At 40.4% G+C, this 23,821-nt stretch overlaps 1 protein-coding gene across 10 annotated transcripts in view; it reads right to left on the bottom strand.

Annotated features, from left to right (window-relative positions):
- Positions 1-23,821, bottom strand: part of CCDC85A (coiled-coil domain containing 85A) — a 189,901-nt gene that overhangs the window by 153,028 nt on the left and 13,052 nt on the right. The window contains exon 3 of one of the 10 annotated variants that reach the window (XM_077915459.1): positions 9,775-11,549. The exons of the other annotated variants lie outside the window; for them this stretch is intronic. Within the exon in view, the coding sequence (XP_077771585.1) occupies positions 11,494-11,549 (56 nt within the window). The 3' untranslated portion in view covers positions 9,775-11,493. Of the gene's footprint in view, positions 1-9,774; positions 11,550-23,821 lie in introns of those variants that run through there. 10 annotated transcript variants of the gene reach the window in all.

Raw genomic sequence — 23,821 nt, 5'->3', positions numbered from 1 at the left:
AGACAAAGCCAGTCTTACTTAGCTTTTAGACAATCCATTTGCGGTCTGTCCTATCATTAAGCACACTGACATTTCTGAAAAGTGATCTTCCAGAATGCCATTCAGCTACTAAGAAGAAATGATGAAGTACAGCTGCCTTCTCAGAAAGGTCTGACCTGCTAAACTGTCTGCAAGGAAAGGAATATTAAATGATGGAGTTTCTGGAAAACAAAGCATCACACCATGTGGTTTTGTTGTCCTAGCTTATTCTTTGAAATCACATTCATCTCTCTTCAGAATGATTATGAAAAGGTAAGCTGTTTGCAGAAGCTTGGCGATAGCTTTCGGACTTGCTACAAATAATCACATCTTATTCTCTGTTATGACTATGCTTTGCTTTTTTAGATTATACAAGCTTGGCTTCATTAAAGGGAAAAAAATGTCTACAATGTTTATTCACACATGGAGGTTACCTGATTTACCAGCCTTTAAGTAAAGGACGCAATATGGGTGATAGAGCTTAAGATTAAATAGAAAAATGGAATTAAAAGGGATTACAGAAGGAAATATTTGTATCTACATTGGCAAATATATTCACATGCAAGAAAGGATCTTCCAAGTACACAATATCTCAGAAGTCCCTGAATGCGTCATGACTTCACAACACTATGCTTTCATGCGTATTGTCTGCTATACTCTTATCACCTCCTTCTTCTCTATCTAGCAAATCCCAGAATCTTTAACCCTTTGGAATTAACTTCAATGAAGCTCTGTTTCTTCCCCACACAACCAATGGCTCTGTAACTCCTTGTTCCCATGGGTCACAGTACTTCTACTACATTCGTCACGCTGAACTGATGCTGTTTCTATCACCCCTGCTGTATTTCAGTCCCAGAAAGGAAGGGACAAAGTCGTGGCCCAAGTTTTATCTACCCCAGGATTGCACATTAAGCCTGCTATATAAGGGATATTGGGAAAATATTTACTCAATGGACGAAACAGAAAATGGAAAAGAAAAAAGGTTGTTCATAAAAGGGCAAAAGTAAAGTTAACATGCTGTTTGAGTGGCACAGAAGTGTATCATGCAGATACTTTGGTCAACAGTGTTACACACAAAGACCTCGGAGCACAGAGGAGGGGTTAACAGTCTGGAGGGAGGTGAAGTGAATCTTGAGAAGCAAGCAGGGAGGAGGGCATTCCAGACAAAGGCAAGCAGCAAAACATACAACACATATCAGACAATCAGAAGAGCAAGGAGAAGGTGGAGCTTGTCTTCGACTTCACAAGCACTTTGTTAGTGCAGCAGGATGAAGCAGGGGGTGGTCCCAAAATAAGGCTGGACACTTAAAATGGGTGCATTTTATTGAACATAAATGAGACCCCAAGAGAGGTGATTTTAAAATACAAGATCAGATCATCTTTTTTACTGAGCCAAGAGTATCCACTAACATTATTTCTCCCTATTTCTGGCCGATCTTTCCCCCATAATGATTTCAGAGAGACCCCTGAGAGCTGAGTCTGTCATTCATTTTTGTGTTACTCATCTTTACCTTGCACAACGTCTAACAAGGCATAGCACGCTGTAGGACTCTGTACCACTGCTTTTAGAAGTCGACCTCATGGCCCAGGAAAAAAATGTATCTGCGTGTGAACACACACACACACACACACACACACACACACACAAAGTCAGTGTGAAGGCAAACAACAGTCTAAACAAAACCCCAAAACCAGCCTCTTTAGTAAATGGACGCTCATAATCAGCCTTGTTAATACAATAAGAAATAAAGGCAGGGCTTGGTGAATTCAGAGTCTCACAGTTTGGGAGACAACATCTCACAGACCCAGTATGTAAATGATAACTAGCACGTATACCCTTGTGGAGAAGAGGGTTCTCTCGCTTCGGTGACATTTAGGTCTGCCTTCCCTTCTCCTCTTGCTTCTGGTCCTCCCAAAATCTCTGAAGAAGTGACATGAATGATTCAAGAAGTCAAATATAATTTCGAACAACTTTCACATTAAAAACATCTGGGTAGGGATCCCTGGGTGGCGCAGCAGTTTGGCGCCTGCCTTTGGCCCAGGGCGCGATCCTGGAGACCCGGGATCGAATCCCACGTCGGGCTCCCGGTGCATGGAGCCTGCTTCTCCCTCTGCCTATGTCTCTGCCTCTCTCTCTCTGTGTGACTATCATAAATAAATAAAAATTTAAAAAAAATTTAAAAACCTCTGGGTAAGGGCGCCTGGGTGACTTAGTTGGTTGAGCCCTGGACTGTTGGTTCTGGCTCAGGCCATGATCTCAGGGTCATGAGATCAAGCCCCATTCAGTCTCCATGCTAAATGCAGAGTCTGTTGGAGATTCTCTCTGTCTCTACACCCCCAACTCTCTCAAATAAACAAACAAACAAATAAAATCTTAGGGGGAAAAAAACCTCTGGGTATGAGACAAGTTGCCAAGCTTCTTCAACAAGTTATAGGAAACTTCCTGTGTCACAGGAAACAAAATGGGGACCATGCTAGACAAAAGGAACTTAAGGGCTGTGGCAACTAGACACAACAAAAGACAGAGACACAATCCTGACTGGACAAAACAGCTCTCAAGGATATCTGAGACAACTGTTAATGTTGAAGGTGAACCAGGGAATATGTAAGAAGCAAATTTATTGACATCAAAAGCCAGGGATTATTATTACTGGGAAAAAAAATTTAGAAAATGGGATGTAAAGCATTATCTTTTTGGCTAAAAAACAGGCACACAAAAATGGACATGAAAAAATGTACAGTCTTAAACGATAGTCTCTAGTGATAGGAAGATGAATTTTCATGTTCTTATACTGCATAAGTTTTTACAATGTCTATCACTATTGTAATAAAAAGGCTCTTAATTTAAAAAAAAAGTAGTGGATGACTTAGTGCTTCTTTAGCAAGTATAGCTTTGGCTTTAAATATTTTAGATTACTAAATTAAGACAGGAGTTCCCATTTTCAAATTGGTTTTGAAACTTCTTTCTCACAAATAAAAAATATTCAGCACTATATCCACAGTCACCATGTATGATATATTTGCCGAAATTACTTAAAAAGCATTTTGACTGAGGAAAATTTTACGTTGCTGACGTTTATTCTTATTTTTTGTTGCTTTTGTTTTGGTTTCTGAGCAAGATTTTTCACACAAGATGTTGTATCAGACAAGATGCCATATGTCCCCAAACCTCAGCAGGAACAACTCAGAGTCTGTAAAACAAATTTAATGATGCTTTTCCATAAATTGACTTCCCTATGATCCTTAAAATATGCACATATTTTAAGAAACCAATAATGAGGCAAACCTAATTAAGAAAGAGATAATTATGACTAACAAAAAACATTGGCAAATCACGTTCAGAGATGTATATTAGGATGTTTGCCATGATTTCCATGTATAACATAATAACTGTACATCGTATGCTTTAATCCTTCGATAATTAAGATACACTACATTAAGCTTTTAGAAAGAAAATCATTATTTTGAGCATTTTGCTTTTATTCCATATAGAAAAAAAAATCTGTTTTCCTTCCATTCTTGATGTTTATGACTTTGAGAAGAAAACACCTTACAAATGCTGGCTCTTTCTCTCTATGGCATTCTCACATGTGGATAAAAAAGTAAAATAAATCATCCACTTATTTTAGCTTCTAACACCAAACATTCATGTATTTTTACAGCATTGGGGGAAAAAAAAATGTCATGACCTCCTACTGAAAACGGCTAAGCAAAGGAGTTCATCTCCATCAAAAATAACCATAAAAATAAATACAGAAGAAATTCCTTTGGAACAAGAACACAGTGGCAAATCTAAAAGGCAAAATACAGAGCACACTTAAGAAATGGAGGGTAGTTCTATACCTCCTCCTAAGTTAGTGGAAATAGGTTTCCCTAAAACCTCAAGTCAAGGTAAGCCTCTAGAAGAGGCCCGTTCAAGCATTAGGGCAACTAGATGGACAGATGTAGGTCTGCAGGGGAGGTTAAAAGGAATATATCTGGAGGCAATAAAGTTGCAGAAGATGCCACAGAATGTCACCGGACATACAGCTCACACAAACCCTTTTTACACCTGCCCTGGTGTTATCTGTGACCTACACTTAGATAAGGAAGCCATCCAGCAGGGAAGTAGGAGATGACACAGTCACTAACTTCAGTGTCTTTGCTGTTCAAGGCCAAAATCTAAGGGAGGAGAAATTCACATGGCAAAGACAGTAACCTATTTGGTAAGAGGACTTTTGAAAAAAAAAAAAAATCAAAGTGGAAACTTTAGACTATCCCAATTCATATTCCCCTTGCCTCATGAGCAAAAATGAAGAACACAAGGGGGGAATAAAAGCCACGACAAGACAAAGGATTTTCTCAGGCAAATAATCTCCCATGTCTGCTAAGAAAAGTTGGGTAAAAGAGTCATAAACAGACAAGTTCAAAAATGTGTGTGTGTGTATGCCAGAAATCAGATTTAAAAAAGAAATGAAAATATTAATGAGATGAAAACATTAGGAAGAAATAAGTGAAATAAATACAGCTAAAATCACAATCAAAAACAAGGTGGACAAGATTGAGTAAGAGGGAATTGGGGCAGGGAGAGAGACAACAAACATATAATTGGTGCTTTGGAAGAAAAGAATGCAAAAAAAATACTTCAAAATGGGTGCCACTGGTGATCAAGAAGGAACAAATCAACACTTAAATGATATATGAGGTCACATCTATCACACTGACAAAAATTTTAAGTCCTACAAACAGTGGTTATTGGCAAGCATATTTAATGATGGGAGTTTCATCCACTGCTGGTGACAGTGTGGCTGCAAATAACCACTCTGGCATCACCACTACAGCTGAAGGCAGACACCATCCATGACTCAGCAATGCCGCTCCAAAGCACACACACAGCAATGATACACATGCTTACGTGTATTAGTATACGTGCATAAAAATGTTAATGACAGCTTTTTTATAATTGCCAAAAACCAGGGCACCTAGGGGGCTCAGTCTGTTAAGCATCTGACTTGATTTCAGCTCAGGTCATGATCTCAGGGTTGTGAGACTGAGCCCCGCATCAGGCTTCACATTCAACACAAAGTCTGCCTGAGATTCTCTCTCCCCTTTTCCCTCTGGCCCTTCCCCTGCTCACTAGCTCCCATGCTTGCTTGCTCTTTCTCTCTCTTTCTCAAATAAAAAAATAAAATCTTTAAAAAATAATTGCCCCAAACCAGTAACATCCTTAAGCCCATCAGTCAAATGAGCACATATCTTTTGGACGAATATATGCAGTGGACTACTATAGAGCAGGGGTCAGGAAACTTCTCCTGTAAAGCACTAGATGGTAAATATTTTCCATTTGGAGAGCCTGTGGTCTCTATTGTGACTACTCTGTTCTGCTACGGGAACACAAGAGCAGCCACAGTGCTACATAAACAAATCAGTGTAGCTGGTTCCAATTCCACTTTATTTACGGGCAATGAAATCTGAATGTCATAATTTGCATATTACAAATTCTATTTCTTTAGATCTTTTCAATCACTTAAAAATGTAAAAAATCATTCTCAGCTTGCAATTATATAAAAATAAGCAGTGGGCTAGACATGGCCTACAGACCAGAGTTTACTAACTCATTATACAGCAGTAAAAAGGTATAAATTCCAACTACTGGTACAAGGTTAGTGAGTCTTAAAAGTTCAGTTTTGAAAAAAAAAAAAAAGTGAACAAGTTCAAAAATACATACTAAAAAAGGGAAATCACATGATCATGTCAATATAGAAAAAGCATTTAGACAAAGCCCAACATTCTTGATAAGAATTCTTAACAAACTTGAAAGAACTTCCTTAACGATCTCTTAATAAAGAGGGGAACTTACTCAACTTGACAAAAAGACATCTCCAAGGAGCTTACAGCTAACATCATACTGGATCCTCTGTCCCTGTGATCCTGGACAAGGCAAGAATGTCCTATGTCTGCAAGCCTAGGCAACATCACACTAGAAGTCCTAGATAGAACAATAAGGAAACAAAAAACATACAAATTAGAAAGGAGTAACACTTTGCTCACAGAGGACAGGACTGTCAGTATGAAACATGTCAAAGTGGAGGGGAAAAAAAATCCTTCCCAGATCTAATAAGCCAGTATAGCAAAAATACAAAGTTAATACATAAAAGTCCATTGATTGGGATCCCTGGGTGGCACAGCGGTTTGGCGCCTGCCTTTGGCCCAGGGCGTGATCCTGGAGACCCGGGATCGAATCCCACGTCGGGCTCCCAGTGCATGGAGCCTGCTTCTCCCTCTGCCTATGTCTCTGCCTCTCTCTCTCTGTGTGTGTGACTATCATAAATAAATAAAAAAATTTTTAAAAAGTCCATTGATTTCATGTATACCAAAAATGGACAATTGTAATCTAAAATTTAAAAATAAGACCATTTACAATAAAGAGCTATTCTGTGCTCATAGATTCAGATGACTTAATTTTGTTAGGACATCAGTTCTCCCCAACCTGATCTATAGGTTCAATGGCATCTCAATCAAAATCTGAGCAAATTCTTTTGTGGACATCAACAAATAGCTTCTAAAGTTTATGTGAAAAGAAGTCACAGAAGAGCCAACAGGACATTGAACAACATATTTAAGGGACTCACAAAACTCAACTTCTACCATCACAAAGCTCAATAATCAAGGCAGTGCAGAATTAGCAAAAGGATAGAGATGTATATCAATGTAATAGAATAGGGAGCTCATAAATACACAAATATAGTCAATTGATCTTTCATAAGAAACAATGGTAATTAAATAAATTAAATAGCACTTTCAACAAATGGTGCTGTGTATATGCAAAAAGAAAAAGACGACGATGACATTATCCTCATACCTTTCACAAAAATTAATTCAAAATGGATTCTATATCTAAATGCAAAAGTAAAAAAAAAAAAAAAAAAAAACAACCCTAGAAGATAACAGGAGAAAATCATCTAGGTGACCTTGGATTTGACCATGAATTTTTAGATGTGCCACCAAAAGCAGGATCCATGAAAGAAAACATTTTAAGTTAGATTGTATTAAAGCTGAAACACTCTGCTCTACAAAGAACACTGTTTAAGAAAATAAAGAGACCAGCCACAGACTGGGAGAAAATATTCGCAAAACACCTACTGGTAAAGGAATTGTATCCAAAATATACAAAGAACCCTTAAAAATTCAAAAATAAGACAAACAATTCAGTTTTTAAAATGGGTAAAAGATCTGAAAAGACATCTCACTAGAGAAGACTCACAAGTGGCCAACACACAAAAGATGTTCTACGCATTTGTAATTAAGGCATACGTGCAATATGGGCTCAATTAAGCTAAACTTACTACCAGCATTCATGTTTTGAACTGGTACAGACTTTAGTATAAAGAAAAGCCAGGGAGTGGTACCTGTCAGTCAGGACAGGGGCATCACCACAGAAAGAAAGCCATGTGGGTGAGAAGGGGAAAGCAGGGAACTTCTGGGGAGGCAGACAGGATTTGGGTCTTCACCCAGGGGTGGGTACTTGGGGAATTTGCTTTATAACCAATTCTTAGAACAGTACATTTTAGTTTCATTCCATTTCCTCTGTTCCATGTTATACTAAGAAAGCTAAATATTTTAAAGTTGTAATAAAAGATAATTTCCTAAAATTAAAAAGTGGCCACATCAAGAGGGCCCACTCCATCCCAGAAAAAAATTCTGAAGCATCAACATCAAGACGATACACAGGGAAAGTTCCCTGGAAAATGTTCTAGGCACAAAAGCAAGTTGCATTCATGGAGAGGAAAAATACCAGGTTGCCCATGTTTTTCTCCAATACAATCCTTTAAGAAGGCAAGGTGGGGTATAGATTTACCTTGGTTTATAAAATAATTTCTATCCATCTACCTTTCATCTATATTATGCTTAGAGAAAGGTGTAGAAGGTTCACAAATGTGAATGGTGTGTATTTCTGGATACTACAATCTTGGCTTGTTTTTTGGCTTTTTTTAAGTTTTCTGGACTGCTCACTAAATTTTTTTTATGATAATGTGCCATTTTTACAAAAACAATGAAGTCATTTTTCTAGGCATATCACTTTTCACTTTGATAAGGTTTGAAGTCCAGATTTAAGGCTCACCCAAAATGACCATGTACTGTCAGTCAAGCCCATGTCCCAGTGCTTATCCAGCCTCATTGGACGTAAGTGGCACCCCATCTTAGCCTCCCGTACCACGCCATACACTGTAGCTGACTGTGCACCCTCCTCACCCAAATTCCAGTTGAATAGTAAGGGGTGCTCCTCTCGAACTGGGTCATACATGATCAGGTCACATTTAGGAGAACACACTATTTTTGGTTTTTCTATTAGACTTTGCTCCTTCTGTGTCTGAGACAAGAAAGAAAAAAAACCACTTCAACAGCAACTTTTTATACTTGATATAAATACTCTTTAATATCCAGTCATGAAAAGTGCATTAGTCTCTTTTCAAGGGTTCCTAGAGAGCATAATAATAAAAATTTTAAGAGGCAGCTCAATCCCCGTTTGGCCTAGATCCTAAAGCCTGGGTATTCAGACAAAAGTCATCTATCTCCCCTCTTCCTCCAACCTCCTAGAAAAAGGCAGTTCCTAGAAGACTTTTTGTTTGAAACACAGGTAATTTTAGCTTCAGCTCTTAGCGACAACAAAGAACCTGCTGCCAATCACAGCCAAATCTAAACTCTTCATAAAGCAAGACTGTCGGTCCCAGTTGCTACTGTACCGCCTCACTACCCAAGCCTCCTGGGCTTATATCTATCTACAGGGCAGGAATGAAACACAGGTAAATGTAAAATACTGACCTAATACCCTGATAGCAGGTAATAGGGGCCCAGACTAAGCAGTGAGCTTGAAACTGAAATTTGGACACACTCAAAGCACATTCAAATGCTTACTTCTTCTTCTATAAACAATAGTGACCAAGGTGACTCATTTGAAAGGTGTCAGCTGAAAAAAAGCATAGAGCCCTAACCAAGACTGTAGAGTCAGCCAAGAGGTCTTCTCCTGTCATTCTCTCGATTCTGTGTTCGGACATCCTCCTTACACTCAGCGACAATTAACTTTTAATAGGAGGCTTACAATCTCCTAAGCTGCTGAGATAAAAATGACATAATAAAGAGCTAAGATGTGAAAGAGATGACTATCCAATTGTCAAACAATCATAAAATTAGGTGCACTGTTATTTCTCCTCCGGAGGGAGGAAGGGACCTAGCATTTATCAACTGCTACTCTTATCTGCTACCCACATGTTTTAAGTAAAGAGAAACTCTGAGAAATGAAGTAAGCTGTCCCCTAGGATATGGAGCTTAGGAAGAAACTGAAACCAGAGTGTGCCTCGGTCCAAATTCACATCCCATCTACTATATGGGATGCTCTTGAGAGAATTTTCAGTGGAAATTGGGGCTGCTCAGTGAGGAAACTAAGAAATGTACAGGTGCACACAAAGGAAGGTTTTTCTTGACATTTACCAAGGAGGGCTAGATTTACTACTTTCTAATATGTACAAATATATCATCAAGATGCATATTTAGAAAATCTTCCTTGTTCTCCTCCCAAATACAGTTTACACGTTCCCTTTCAGTGTGAAAGGCACAGAGAAGGATTCCCTCCTCCTGTCAAACACAAAACCAGAATTGGGTCCTCTACTCCAGTATAAATAGACTGCTATTCAGCAAGAATAATTCTTTCTTTTTTTTAAAGATTTTATTTCTTCATGAGCGAGGGCGGGGGGAGGGGGGCAGAGGGAGAAGCAGACTCCATGCAGGGAGCCCGATGCGAGACTTGATCCTGGGACTCCAGGATAATGCCCTGGGCCAAAGGCAGGTGCTAAACCACTGAGCCACCCGGGAATCCCCTCAGCAAGAGTAATTCTGGCACAGAATCACTGGTGGGTTTCCATCAGCCAGCCATTCCATGCACATTTACCCAAAGACCAATCTATGCCCAGCAGCAATATATGGAGACAGGAGAGGGTTTCTGCCTTCAAGAAATCTGAATTAGAATTGGAAAGATAGGTGAAAAATAATTATTACATGGCTAAAGGCTCTGGGATACTACAGAAAACCCAAAGATGGAACATGTGGCACAGAATGGGCAAGACAGAACAGTAGCCAAGGCTTCCAGTATAGGATTTACCCAGAAGTATCCAGAAGGTGCCCAGAAACAAGTGGCCAGTTATGACTGGAGCAACTTAGGGTGGGAGTGTACTGGAGCAGGGAGGAGCAATCTGAAGATGAGGTCTAAGAGCTAAGCTGGGTCCAGATCAGATAGGACCTCCGGGACCATTTACAAAACAATGTTTTCTCCAGAGGCAGAGTGATCCCATAGTTGGTTTGTTCACAGGCAACTAACATGACCTGACAGAGGTTCTAGGAAGATCATTCTTAAAGTAGAGCAGAATGGAATGGAGCGAGATTACAGACTAGCAACCCATCTAGTCAGGTGGCCTACCACCAGGAGTCCTGATTCTGTGGGTCTGAGCTAAGAGAGTGACAGGAGTCAACGAATAGATGGAAAAATATTTAGGAGAATAACCTATCAAATTTGTTGACAGTCTAGGATGATGGGCAAGGAAGGGACTAAGGTAATGCCCAGTACTCCAACTGGGACAACTGTGCGTGATAACTTCACTCGAAGGACAGAGTTGGGTAAAAATGAAGAGATGATCATTTTAGACACTTTTCCTTCACTCCCTCTTTATACTATGGTTACTTCAAAATTCTAAGACTTCTTGTAGTGTACCACTCCGAATTAAGATTTCATTATTTACAATGATAGTGGTAACATCCATAGGGTAGTTTTTAAATAATTTTAAAGATAAGCAAATGGCTTGGCCCACAGTCTCCAGAATAAGGAAATGCATGTATCCAAGGTGAAGAAATAAAACAGTGAGTACATGAGTAAGAGAACCCATTTCTCTAGATACAACAGAGAGCATGGCCACCACCATGAGCATGAATCATACCACAGTGGGTTATTTCCCCCAGTGAAAACTCATATACTGCTTCCCCAAAAATGTTTGCAGTGGGAGTCAACGTTGCTTTCCACTCTTTCTCCTAAAGGCAACACTTATCATTATAACTGTTGACAGAAGATGAACTCTAAATTCTACTTCTGGTTAGAGTCCATCTAAATTTAGAAGTCCCAAGGAAGAACGGTAATCTCTAACTCAAATGCCCTCAGGGACAATCAGGTAATAGAAATCAGTAAAGCAGCCTGGACACAATGTCATGGGAGGTGAAGAGGACAGCAAATGGAGCCAGTCTGCACCCCTTGTCAGTCTGAAAACACAGATGCAAATTCTTTAATTAGCCCATCAAGAGGTGGAGTATCTGGCCCTTCGCTTTCCAACTTGGTGGACTCGAGATTGCTCCAGTCAATAGAATAGAAGAGAGTGACAGAGTCTGATCTCTGAGGCTAAGTCCTGAGAGGCCGGGTGGCTTTTGTCTTGTCCAGCTGGAACACTGGATCTTGGATCACTGAGTCGCCATGTGCGAAGGCTGAACACCCTGAGGCTGCCATGTTGCAGAACCTGCATAGAAAGAACACATGAAAAGCCTGGAAGCTGCATACAGATTTGGGGGTTTCCCAAAGAGCCCCACGCTCTCCTGGCCCAAGGACACATGTAAATTATTACTCCTTTGGATGATTCCAGCTCCCCAAATTTAAGTCTCCCCAGCTGAGGCCCTAGCCACTGTGGAGTAGAAACAAATCATCCCCACTATGCCTTGTCCAAATGCTCAACTCACAGAGTCCATGAACATAGTGAAAGGGTTGCTGTTTTACAACGCTCGGTACCAAGGTGGTTTGTTACACAGCAGGAGAAAACTAGAACACTCAAGAGACAGGTAGCCGCTGCTCTATTCCTGCTGACTGCTGACATGAGGGAGCACACGCGTCAGGAGACCCTCCCATTTATTAAAAGTCAGAAACTTCGATTTGTGGGTGACTTTTTCAATTGTTAGGACACTATGTGGGCCAAACAAAACACGAGTATAACTGGATTTAGGTCATGGCCCACCAGCTTGCAACTCTTCACATAGTATATAGATTTTTTGGAGGCAGAGAGATGCACCCTTGAAGAGAGCCACATTCAAAGAGCACAGTCAGTGCTTCAGAACACTTTGCCATCACCACTCTGCACCACACCAGCTTTGGTTGCTGCTTCTCCTTCGACAACACCAAGCAAGAGTCAACTTTAGGAAAGGCTGAGAAATTTCCAACAATATTCCTAAAACCACTCCAGGATTTTCCTTAGTTTTAAATCTCCCACAGACTGGAATGTCCTATGCTAACACCTCAAGCCATGGTGAGGACTACAAAAGCCAAGGACAAATTTGGAAGTCATAAATAGGAGCTCAAGTGGCATGCCTGGGATCCAAGAGCTACAAAGCAAACCAGGAATCCAGTTGCGGAATTAAAAGTGAGCACAGAGCCTAGTAGGCAATAGTAGCTCAAAAAAAATAAACGTATAAATGAATGGATAAATAACCATTTCAACAGACTTGTCTAACCCTTCCTTACACTGCATTCTGGCATCTCCAAAAACCACAACCACAACCTAATGTAGGTTCACTTAAGTCTAAAAACTAATGTCAGTTGGTAAGTCTCTAGAATAGAAATGACCAATTCTCCCAAGTTTCTGTACCTGTTGGGGACCAGCCAGTACAGGTAGTTCATTACAGTTCACTCTAGATTAAAACCTTTGCCCAAAATAAAAGTATCAAACAACCCAAAAAGGCCATTCTCATTTAAACTACTTAGTAGGAAGTCTTGTATCCAGGCCAGCATTTAGTTCCAAAAGAAAGAAAAGAACAGACTCCTATTTGCATCTTTGTAGTTTTTACAAAGTACCACCCAGGCCTAAATTAATCTTGTAAGTGACTAGGGTTTTATTTGTCTGTTTTAATTTTCTTTATAAGAAGCAGAGAAAAGAAGTCACATGAGACTCAGCAAGAATATTTACTTTCAAATAGGTTGCATTCAACAAATTAGCATTCTATTTACTTTGTGTGAAATCACTGTACCACAGCCATCTGTACAAATGAGCTAGGATATAATTATCCTATCAAGACTGAATATTAAAGATGACTTAAACATGAACTCAGATAGCAAAGTCAAATCCACCACCGCTCTGTGATCTGGTCAGGAGGCCTTCAGAGAAGGATAGCTCAGAAGGGCCCAGACTTGGCCACCATGGCCAAAAGATTTCTTCCTTTCCTTTCTGCCTGCATTAGACCTTAGACTCCCATGTACAAGAAAGTCCTCGAAACAGGTGAAGAATGCCTGCTGTCTCCTGTCTGGATTATAAATGGGGGATTTTTTAGATTGATATGGGGTACCCAAGGAATTCTGGTTTTTCCAATATTTAGTAGTGGATGCTGAAGACCACGAAGCGCCAAGAGTTTACAAGTAGATGGGAGGAAACATCCTGCAGGCTAAGAGCCAACGCTGCCAGCTGTCCTAATACGTTCCCTTCTCCTCCACATCACTTTTATCACATTCTGGGTGAGCCTGGAGGAGAACAATGTGAAAGCTTGCTTGTCATCTGGAAGCCTATAAAATCATGATGAAAGTTTGAATCAAGCTGAGCTCAAGAACGTCGCTTGACCTCATGGCAAGTGCTTAACCATGTGCTCCCCAAATTCTAAGATTCTACTCAGTAAACCAGGCTTTTCTTGATTTACATTAACCTCAGAGTCCAGGAACTGTGACTGCAGGGAAGTAAAGGATCCTGTGCTGCTGTCTCATACACCCCACTGCTCCCCACACCTTCACTGCTACAGTGAAGCTGGATCTTCAGTGAGTTCAAGTAGGTGTTGGGAGAAGGTTAGGCATACGTATGTGTGTGTGTAAAATGGAGGGGAGAGAACCAGAACCAAATTTCATTTTACAGATAAAATTAGCAATTTTATTTTTTCTGAGCTAACGAAATTCAGTATGCTGAATACTCTTAAACACTAGCTCTTGGGGTACCTGAGTGGCTCAGTTGATTAAGCATCCAACTCTTGATTTCGGCTCAGGTCATGATCTCAGGGTCCTGGGATGGAGCCCTACAGTGGCCCCTGCTCAGTGGGCAGTCTGCTTGAGGGTTCTCTGCCCTTCCCCCCACGTGGGTGCATGCACACGCACACACATGCACACACTCACTCTCTAAAATAAATAAATATTTTTTTAAAAAACCCACAGAACTAGCTCTTAAATAAGTAAACCTTCCTGTAAGAACTCAGAATTGAGGCAGACAGCCAATTCAAGGAACCTCACTGAGGTCACAACAAAGCTCACATTTATCTAATTAAGCTATTAAAATAGACAGTCTGCCCAGACAGTTCCATAGCAAAGAAAGGAAAAGGGAAGGTGCAACAGGAGACAACTAGATACTTGGTGGATCAAGGATAAATATTGTTACATTTATGGAGCAAATTTTGTTACTTCCTTAAAAAAAATTAAAAATTATCAGCACCTTAGCAGTTACAGGTAGAGGTTAGCAACAGTTTGGTTTCCTTTACAGAATTTATATTCTGTTTCCTCTCCAGCCCCAGAAGGCACCACAGAATAAAGAACACATAGTGAAGACTAAGGACAAGAACCTAAGGTCAAAGTTTTCGAAGATATGCCAACGTGGATGTCTATCTCTGAAAAAGAAAATCCCCATGCCTATAAGTTAACTTCATTGTGTGTTTTTATAACATACATACCCCTACAGATGTGACCAAGTATGCACATTCAGTGACAAGAAGAATCTAAAAACGGTATTATCAGGGACCATCCATTCACTGGTCCAGAAATCTGGCTGGTGTGTCCAAAATATTGGCTTTTGGGGTCTCTGGCTTGGACCAAAGGTTTTCAAACTTTGTAAAGTCAAATCTGTTCAAGTAAAAGCTTAAGCAGAAGTGTGAACAAACCAGGTGAATATAGGGTTGCCCCAGCCGAGGGGTACAGTGGTTGGGGCGAGGGGGTGAACCAGCCTATTCCCCTTCACTCACTTCAACCTGTTTCCAAAGAGGCACCACGGACCCACGAGGGCTCAATGGAGCAAAGTCTGAAAATGATCTGAGATTTAACATCCAACACCACAGGCTAAAATGAGGTCAAAATACTAAAGTGGCGAAACATCAAAATGAATGAACTATAAAGGCTAAAGTAGGTTAATTTTCCTATCTAGACTTACCAGAGGGTCAACAGGTTTCAAGATTATTTTTCTTTCTTTATTGTTTTAACAGAATCAGTTCATTGATTTTTACTTAGCGCTATCTTTCTGCCTTCCAGGCAACTAGGCCATATTTTCCCCCAAATCTTATAACATCTTCATTACTGACTCAGAAGATTGCAGTCAGAGGATGGATTTTCTTAACTGATAACCCTCACTGTAAAACTCCTCCACTAAAAAGAAGTGGTCATGCAGCAGAACCTGTGCTAGAAAGAATAAAATAATGGAAGAGGTTTACATGGTGGCATAAATCTGAGTCTATAGAGCCCTGAAGCCCTGACCATTGTACAACTGCTTAGCCCAAGAACACTTAAGAAAAGGAATAAAAAAAAACTATTAGCATTAAACTGAGTTATAAAATCCCAACAAGAGTTTTGTTTCATTTTTTATTGCTTAAGAAACTCCGCTTTCCAGGCCCACTTGGTTTAATTACAACGTCTAGAGAATGGAGAACATTTTACGTTTCTCCCCATTTGGACACAAACCCTGTTAGTAGGAAGCACCCACGCACAACGTTTAACACTTTGCCTAGCCCCTACTTAGTTTCTAAAAGGATCTACCGCAATCTAGCAAAGACACCAGCACAGATCTACTCATCATTTCTCCAATGCTGTTTGCTCAGTTCTCCCAGACATCCCCACCCCTCGTGCCAGCTTACCCAGATCCAGGCACTCCCCAGGACTCAAGCTTACAACACACTTCCATAAGCGGCCAACCCTGGCCTGGAGCCCATGAGCCACCTCCCAGGCCCACAAAGACCCATGGCACCAGGAGTTCATTCTGTTTGGTTCTTAATCATGCACCTTGACTGTTACTTCCATCCTCCCACGGGTGTGTCAGACCATCAACTCTGAGTGCGAAGGGGGCTGTGGCTCACTTTGCTCTACCTCATGCAGTATCTATCTCCATGCTGCACCCACACGAAACACCTAATAGTTGTTGGCCCAACATTTATGCATTATTCCCAATAATCTCCCATCCACACATGGAACAGTGCAGAAATACACAAAGTGAGCCACGAACAGAATTTGGTCTTCTACCACCACCCACGCTTAGGAGTCTTTTATCAACTCATGCTTCCCCTTACTGTCATTTATGTTTGTTTTACTATGTTGTTTATCACAGGACACACTCCGATTAGCCTTTAATTTGTTGTAATAAATCTCTATTATCCCTGGCGGTGTTGAGAACTTGTAGCTGCCTGATGAGTCAAGGCAATGATTTACAACGAGATTGCTTAGATTTTTGCCCTTCCTCTCACTTAATGTTACCCTCCCGATTTCATTCAAGAGCCTGACTCCAAACGAGTTCCTACACAGCTGTAAAGTAATAGGATTAAAATGAAGAAAGGAGAAAAGGTCTTCATCCTGTCCAAAGGTTTCAGAAAAAGGCCACTGATATCTAGTTAGAGGAGACACATCATCATCATATGAAGAGCCTAGTGCCATGGACTCGTCATTGGTTTACTCTCCTAAACTCTAGGTGATAGCCATACTTCCCCATGTGGTGCAAGGATGGCAAAGAAGGGACGCCTGGGTGGCTCAGTGGTTGAGCGTCTGCCTTCAGCCCAGGGTGTGATCCTGGAGACGCCGGATCAAGTCCCACATCAGGCTCCCTGCCTGGAGCCTGCTTCTCCCTCTGCCTGTGTCTCTGCCTCTCTGTCTCTCATAAATAAATAAAATCTTAAAAAAAAAAATGGCAAAGAAACTTGAGAAAACTCCAGTCTACAGTCATTCTGATTTTCCAGAGCATCGTTCCACTAAGCAACGTGCAAAAACCTGGAAGTGTCCAAACAGAATGCACACATTTCATACATGGCCAGTGCGTTTGCAGTCTGCCCTCTGACATGTGCCCAAGCACAAGAAACCAGACATCAGGCTGACTTCAGAACTGTACAAATCCCAAGTCACCTCCACTAGAGCCTCTCTAGCTCCTTGCGCACCAACAAGGTATTCAGACTCACCAGTGTGGCCACTTCAAAAGGGATTGGGTCCACCCTATCATTATTAGGAGGACTCCTGCAATCCTGACGAGGTCCCCATCAAGCACAATGAATGGTGCACAGAGCACATTTAGCTCGATGGTCCTCATGTTGGGCCACGCACAGTGAAGTCTCCTCAGCACAGAAGCCCCCCTGGGATACCAACCTTACTGTTCTCGGGTAGGAGCCCAGCCCCAGCAGCACAAACACTGGAAGACGACGGTGGGACAGCAGAGAGAGGAACCCCCAATCTAAGCTGGCCAGAGCCATAGGAGGCTCTGTCCTGGGGAGAAAGTGGGCAAAAATCTGGTAGCAATATGTGGATTGTGAATCCTGGCTTCCACTGAGTCACACGGACTGTGCTTAAGGGAAACTGAATTAACTCTGAGAATTCTGTTTATCAACAAACATACCAGGGGGAAACCAGATTTCCTATGATGGCAGCGATAAAGTACCCCGAGTGTAGTGGACACTGGAAATGTACCTGGTATTGCATTGTTGAATCTGAACTCTGGGCTACACATTATTCCAAAAAAATGTTCAACAGAGTTGCAGCACTACAACATTGCCAGCTATCTCTTTAGGGAGAAAGACTGACGTTTAGTAAATATGTTTTCCTGCATTAAATATCCAAATGATCTTCTATGAAATGATAGTGTTAGATGAGGATTATGATTTTATAGTGCACGCCTAACACAAGTAAAAAGCTGGCACTTCCAAGTTTATTTTTAGGTCCTTTATATCTGGAAAACTTAAATTCTGGGACTATGGACTTAACAATTCCCTATCCGGAGCCCCTTACTCAAGGGAGAAATTATTTTGCCCACAAAAGGTGGTGGTGTGCTAAAGGTCACATAGCAAGAAAGAAGCAAAGTCAATCCCACAGATCCACATCACCAGCTGGGCAATTGTGCCAGGATGCATTTATTTAATTTTTTAAATTATTTATATTGAATTTGTGGGGACTCCAACAAACTGGGGGGCTCCACATGAACAACTTTAGGAGCATCTTCTCCAGGAATGTATTTATGTAACAGACTCTTCACCACTTTTTTGAAAAAAAAAAAAAAAACAAAAAAACAAAACAAAACAAAAACTCAAGTATAGTTGACACACATTGTTAAGTTAACCCCAGTTTCAGGGGTACAACATAGTGATCCAACTTCTCCATTCATTAGGCCACGCTCACCGCCAGCAAGGCTGTCACCGTACAACCAGGCTCTATTCCAGTCCCGCGGACTGCATTCCCTAGGCTCTACCTTTTATTCCTGAGGTTTATTCACTCCACAGCCAGAAGCCGGGATCCCATACTCCTCCTCACCCATTCTCCCAATCCCCCCATACTCCCCCCTTCCTTCTGGCAACCATCACTTTGTTCTCTGTATTACAGATCTGGATTCTAGCTTTTGTTTATTCATTGGTTTTGTTTTAGATTCCACATATGAAATTATATCAGATTTGTCTTTCTTAGTCTGACTCTATTTCCAAATGTTTTCCACAGCGGCTGCACCAATTTATATTCCCACCAACGGTGCACGAGGGTTCCTTTACTCCCACATCCTTGCCAACACTTGTGCTTTCTTGTCTTTTTGATTTGCAGTTGCCTGATGAGGGATGTTGAGCATCTTTTCCTGTCTCTTGATGCCTTTTAAGGAGTTAGTGCATCACACTAGTTTGGTGGGTTTTGTTTTTTTTTTTTTTTTTGACTCGTTATTTTATTTTTAAGGATCTTTAAATACATCTTAAAAGACCTATCATTTCTACTCACAATTAAAATAGAACTTGGCTAAAGGAGGTTTATAAAGTTGTTTCACTGCTTTAAGGCTTTAAATAAAGTTTAAATGCCACATGCCAATTTAAGGATGGTTATTTACATATTACTTTAATATATGAAATTCAATAGATACCTACAAGTATAAAAATAACCAAATAAGCTTTGTGAATAGGTTCAATAGTAACAGGCCTAGCTCTTTTTAAAATGAATGTTTTTTGTATACCTGGCTGTATAGACTCTGGTGAGAACAAGGTTTCCAATAAAGACAGATTTCTGTGGTAGGCCAAAAAACCTCAAAGTGGGCAATTTTGAGAACACACAGGGAAAGCCAAAGAGACTGGGGTGAAAACCACGTGGCACATAGTGTTAAGGTAAGAAGGACTGAAGTACTGGTCTTCAGTTTAATGTTAAAGGGACACTATAAAAATAATTTTTGAGCCTGTTCTTCCACAAATTTTGAAAAGCTTGATGGTGCCAAATGGTTTCTCATGAATGTCACTATGCCGGGGGAGCTATTCATGGCAAACCACCTGGATAATGTTTATTTCTAGACCTCTAATTGATCATAATGCTAAGTGTACTCTCTTCCAAAGTACCCTCACATGTAAAATATGCATCTAAATTCAGCTAGCTCCCCACCACCGCTGCCGCCGCCTCCACCACCACGGCTTCACGACCAGGACAATTCTGGTGGGTTCTTATAATCAGCAAGAGGCCTACCTATGAGTGTAAGACAGGTGCCTGTTAAGGACGTCTGCTGCCAAACAGACCCTCTGAAATTCTTCATGGCCTCATCCCCTCACACCGCCTTTGTCTGCTAGCTCGTACTTTCTTACTCTAAGTTGACTCTTGGCTCACTTTCCTGGGAGCTGCATCTAATCCATCATCTGCAGATAAGACTAATAACTTGCCTTTCAGGGTCTTATTATTCTGTTTGGGTGAACTGGCACTTGCTGTCTAGGGAAAGAGAAGAGATGCTGAATTAATGAGCATGGTTAATTTGAATTCTCAAGAGTGGTTCAACAGACCAGGCTGCTTCGAACAGGAATCTGCAACTCAGATATTCTGACCTTTTAAATGCCATCAAAAGTGTAATGTAAGTGTACTCTACTTCTGCCTATAGTAGCATAAATCAGAATAACTGGCTCAATTAGTTTTGTTTGCAGCAAGCTGAGTTATTAAAAAACACAACTCCTTGAGAGCAGTTGGTGTTGCCATCTGGCCCATCCTCTTGCTCCTGGTCTCTCTCCCTTCTGTTTCTTGCAGTCCAGGAGCTGACACTTCTCCAGACACCCAACATTTTGGCAGTGAACGCAAGTGGATGTGTGAGGACAGGACTAAGGTCAGTCCATCATCCCAAGAATATTTATGTGGAAGGAATATGGCCTTGAAGTGAGGAAGAGTCCACGTAGGAGGAAAAAGGGCAGGAAGGTTTTAGCCTGAGGCTATTCCTTCTAAGACTGCATTTCAGGAGCTGACCATTGAGCTGTGAACCATGTACCCCATCTGGCCTAATCAGAGGTTCCCAGGCAACAGATATGAGCTCTCCTGCTAGACCATCAGGTCTTCTAAGCCAGTTTCTACTGGCATTCACCTGGTCTCATTCTTATCATTGCAGGACTCTGGTTTTCAGGATTATCCAACAGGACTGGAGGAAGAACAGTTCTCTCTTCCATTTAGGATCTTCATAATTAACATTACCCCTACTTCAAGCGGCCTCAAAGTCTGTAAGATTAAAGATCTTCCTTATAAGACAAATTTTGTGCCCTGTGAATCAGCTTGATTTTAGCCTTCTGCTAACTGGCAATTGGCCTTAGAGAATTCTTTGAACTTCTCTGGAAGTCAATTTTCTCCTTCAGAAAATGGGAAAGTTAAACTGATAAAATACAGAGTACTTTACAGATTTAAGTTCTAGGATTCTCTGACTTCCTGAACTAAATACAACCACAGTGTCCCAATTTCTTTCTATTCATCAGCATTAAAAAACTCATTCTCAATTGAATTAAAACATACACCTATGCATATATGTGTGCATATATTTGCATGTAAATATTCATCACTAATTAGGTTTTTCTACTAGTAAGCACACATACATACCATGTCCCCACATGCAATTCATGCTTCTCATCGATATTGAGCCAACTAGTAATTACAGACACTCAGGAAGCTGTAGCTATTCACAGCCTAGATTAGGAATATCTTCTAAAACCCAAAAGACCCCTTAATAATTGGAAGGAAGGGGGCACCTGGGTGGGCTCAGTAGGTTACGCATCTGCCTTCAGCTCAGGTCATGGCCAGGGTCCTGGGATCTGAGCCGGCTTCTCCCTCTGCCCTTTTGCCCTGCTCATGCTCATGCTCTCTCACACTCTCTCAAATAAACTTTTTAAAAATATTTTTTAAAAAATTGGATGGAAAATGAGAAGACCTTTCCATTTCCTTTAAAAAGGAAAAAAAAAAAAAGACTAGAAGACAAATTTATGAATTTAGTGCAGAGATGAACACACTGGACTAGAAAAGCCATCTCACCGAAGAAGCATCCGAGACCTTGGAGTCTGTGGCCAAAAGTTAACCAAAACATTCTATCCCTCAACTATATCAGCAGCCAGAAGCAGCGCTCTATATGTTTTGTTTGCAAGATTTTAAAATGTAAAGATTCACCACTTTTATGTAGCTGAAAAATGAAAGAGGTATAAAAAAAAAGTCATTCAATAGACTGAAATTCAATACATTTAATGTTCTATTAAGTACACATACAAGAATACTAAATATGATGTGGGTATGTGCACAGAATACAAATAACTAAAACAGTCTGAGAAATCACCAAACCCAACCTTTCTCTCTAACATACCCTGTCTTACAAAAAGCCTACCAAAGGCCTACATAAGAATCTGAAGGGGAAAAAAAACAAAAAAAACAAAAAAACACTAAAATATTATTGGAGTTTTCATTCATCTGGTAATTAAATGTGTGCCTCATTCCAATCCATGTCCAAGACCATATCTCAAGTCCTTCTGCACCTTTCCATAAGGACTCAGGTATGGAAACTCTATAATTCACAACTCTCTGTTAGGTGAAAACTGTAAATGACCACCATCCAGCAATGTGTGAAGAGCCAGTTATGGTCTTTTATCTTAAGGAAGACAAACCAGTATTGCCTGCAGAAGGGTGATAATGCAACCTGCTATTTTTCTGCCACTTTCTCTAACACCTCTTCTGCTTAAAGATGCTCCGTCTCAGAAAGAGCAGCCACTCTTTTTATTGCAAACTCTTGAACAGCACTCTAAAGATGAGGTCATTTATGTCAGGGGCAGCAATAACCTGAACTTCATTCTCCTGTGGACTAGAGACTTTTATAAATTAGAGTTGAGATTTCATGCCTGGATCCTCCAGTGTCCCATAGTCTGCTCTTGATACTGAATCTCAAAATTTCCTAGATTCTTGAAAATCAGCTCATTTTACAACATGAGACATTCTTAACTTCTTAAATATTCAGAATATAAAGTATTCTTAATATTTCCTGGAATAAAATCTAAAATAATTTTTCAGAAGTACACAATATGTCCCATGAACGTTATGTACTAAAATAGCATTAAAGGCAACTTGGTTGTGCTCAAGTATCCAAAAAGCAAGTATTTCTTATATTACAGAAATATCTGAGTTCCCTTAAGTATAGTCACTACCCAGAAAATAAGCCAAGAGGAACCTTGAAAAGCCAAAGTATGTACCAATGCAGGACACATGGACCATGCACTATAGCTCATGCATCTTACTGCCAGAAGGACACTTTAACGTCATTCATTCCTATTTAAAAAACAATTCTAATCAGTGTGATTATCTACTTTCCCAAAATATGACCAGGCATTAGAAACAGAATTTAGAAACAGCAATGAGAAAGAAAATAAGTTAAAGTCAGGCTTGCTGAGGGCAGCAAGGAATACTGCTGTTGGCATACTGCTACTTGAAGTGACTGCAAACCTATTATTTGAAAGTAAACATGAAGAAAGAATAGCCATGTGGGGCCAGCTGATGTAAGGGACTCACGATTCTATCTACCATAGGGGCAAAGGAGGCCTATAAGCATCCGACGTGGCTACAATTTACAAAGTTTTAGAGCCTAAGGTCATAAATTTGTATGGAAAACTTATTCCATCAAGCATACACTGGCCCAATGATACTACACAAGTAAAATTTTATTATCGCTATTTTTAAAGCTTTGGCAAAGTTCATCTTCACATTCTTTTTTCTGACCAGTGGAGCTTGACTGATACCTACACCACTGCCTCCAAGAATAATCTATCATCACCGTGAGTGAATGTATAGCCTTATGGCAGATCACTGTATTTGTACTCATTTGACACTTCTGAAAAGGTGTCCATCAAATGGAATACTCACCGTAACTTTGCACTTTCTCCTGCTTGGTTTTAAATTATTTCTGTTAAGAGGATAAATGCATCACTAATTAAATGATTTTTTTTTTTTTTCTGTTACATCTTCTGGCAACGAGCCAAAAATACAAACATTTAATGGACTTCAGTTGGGTCTAAAGAACATGACCGCAATCAGGTGAAAGGGATTCTGGACTTCGCAGCATCAACTGGCTTCCATGAGTGGATGCTGGATGTATCTGGTTTGACCAAATAGAATCAAACTGAATGTCTGATATTGTTCAGGTACAAATTTATTTATTAACAAAAATATATACATACACACATATAGATTGTAGATACAGATCATCTCCTTTGGAAAGAAGAAAATGGTCCCCTAAATTTAAAGGAATTTTTATAGCTTTCTTATTGCAAGTAGAGTTGAAAACCTTAAATTCTACCAGAAAATACCTTT

Source organism: Canis aureus, chromosome 11 (genome assembly GCF_053574225.1).
Source record: "Canis aureus isolate CA01 chromosome 11, VMU_Caureus_v.1.0, whole genome shotgun sequence".
Taxonomy (NCBI): Eukaryota; Metazoa; Chordata; class Mammalia; order Carnivora; family Canidae; genus Canis; species Canis aureus.
Note: the sequence above shows the minus strand (reverse complement) of the source record. Positions and strands in the feature narration are given on the sequence as shown.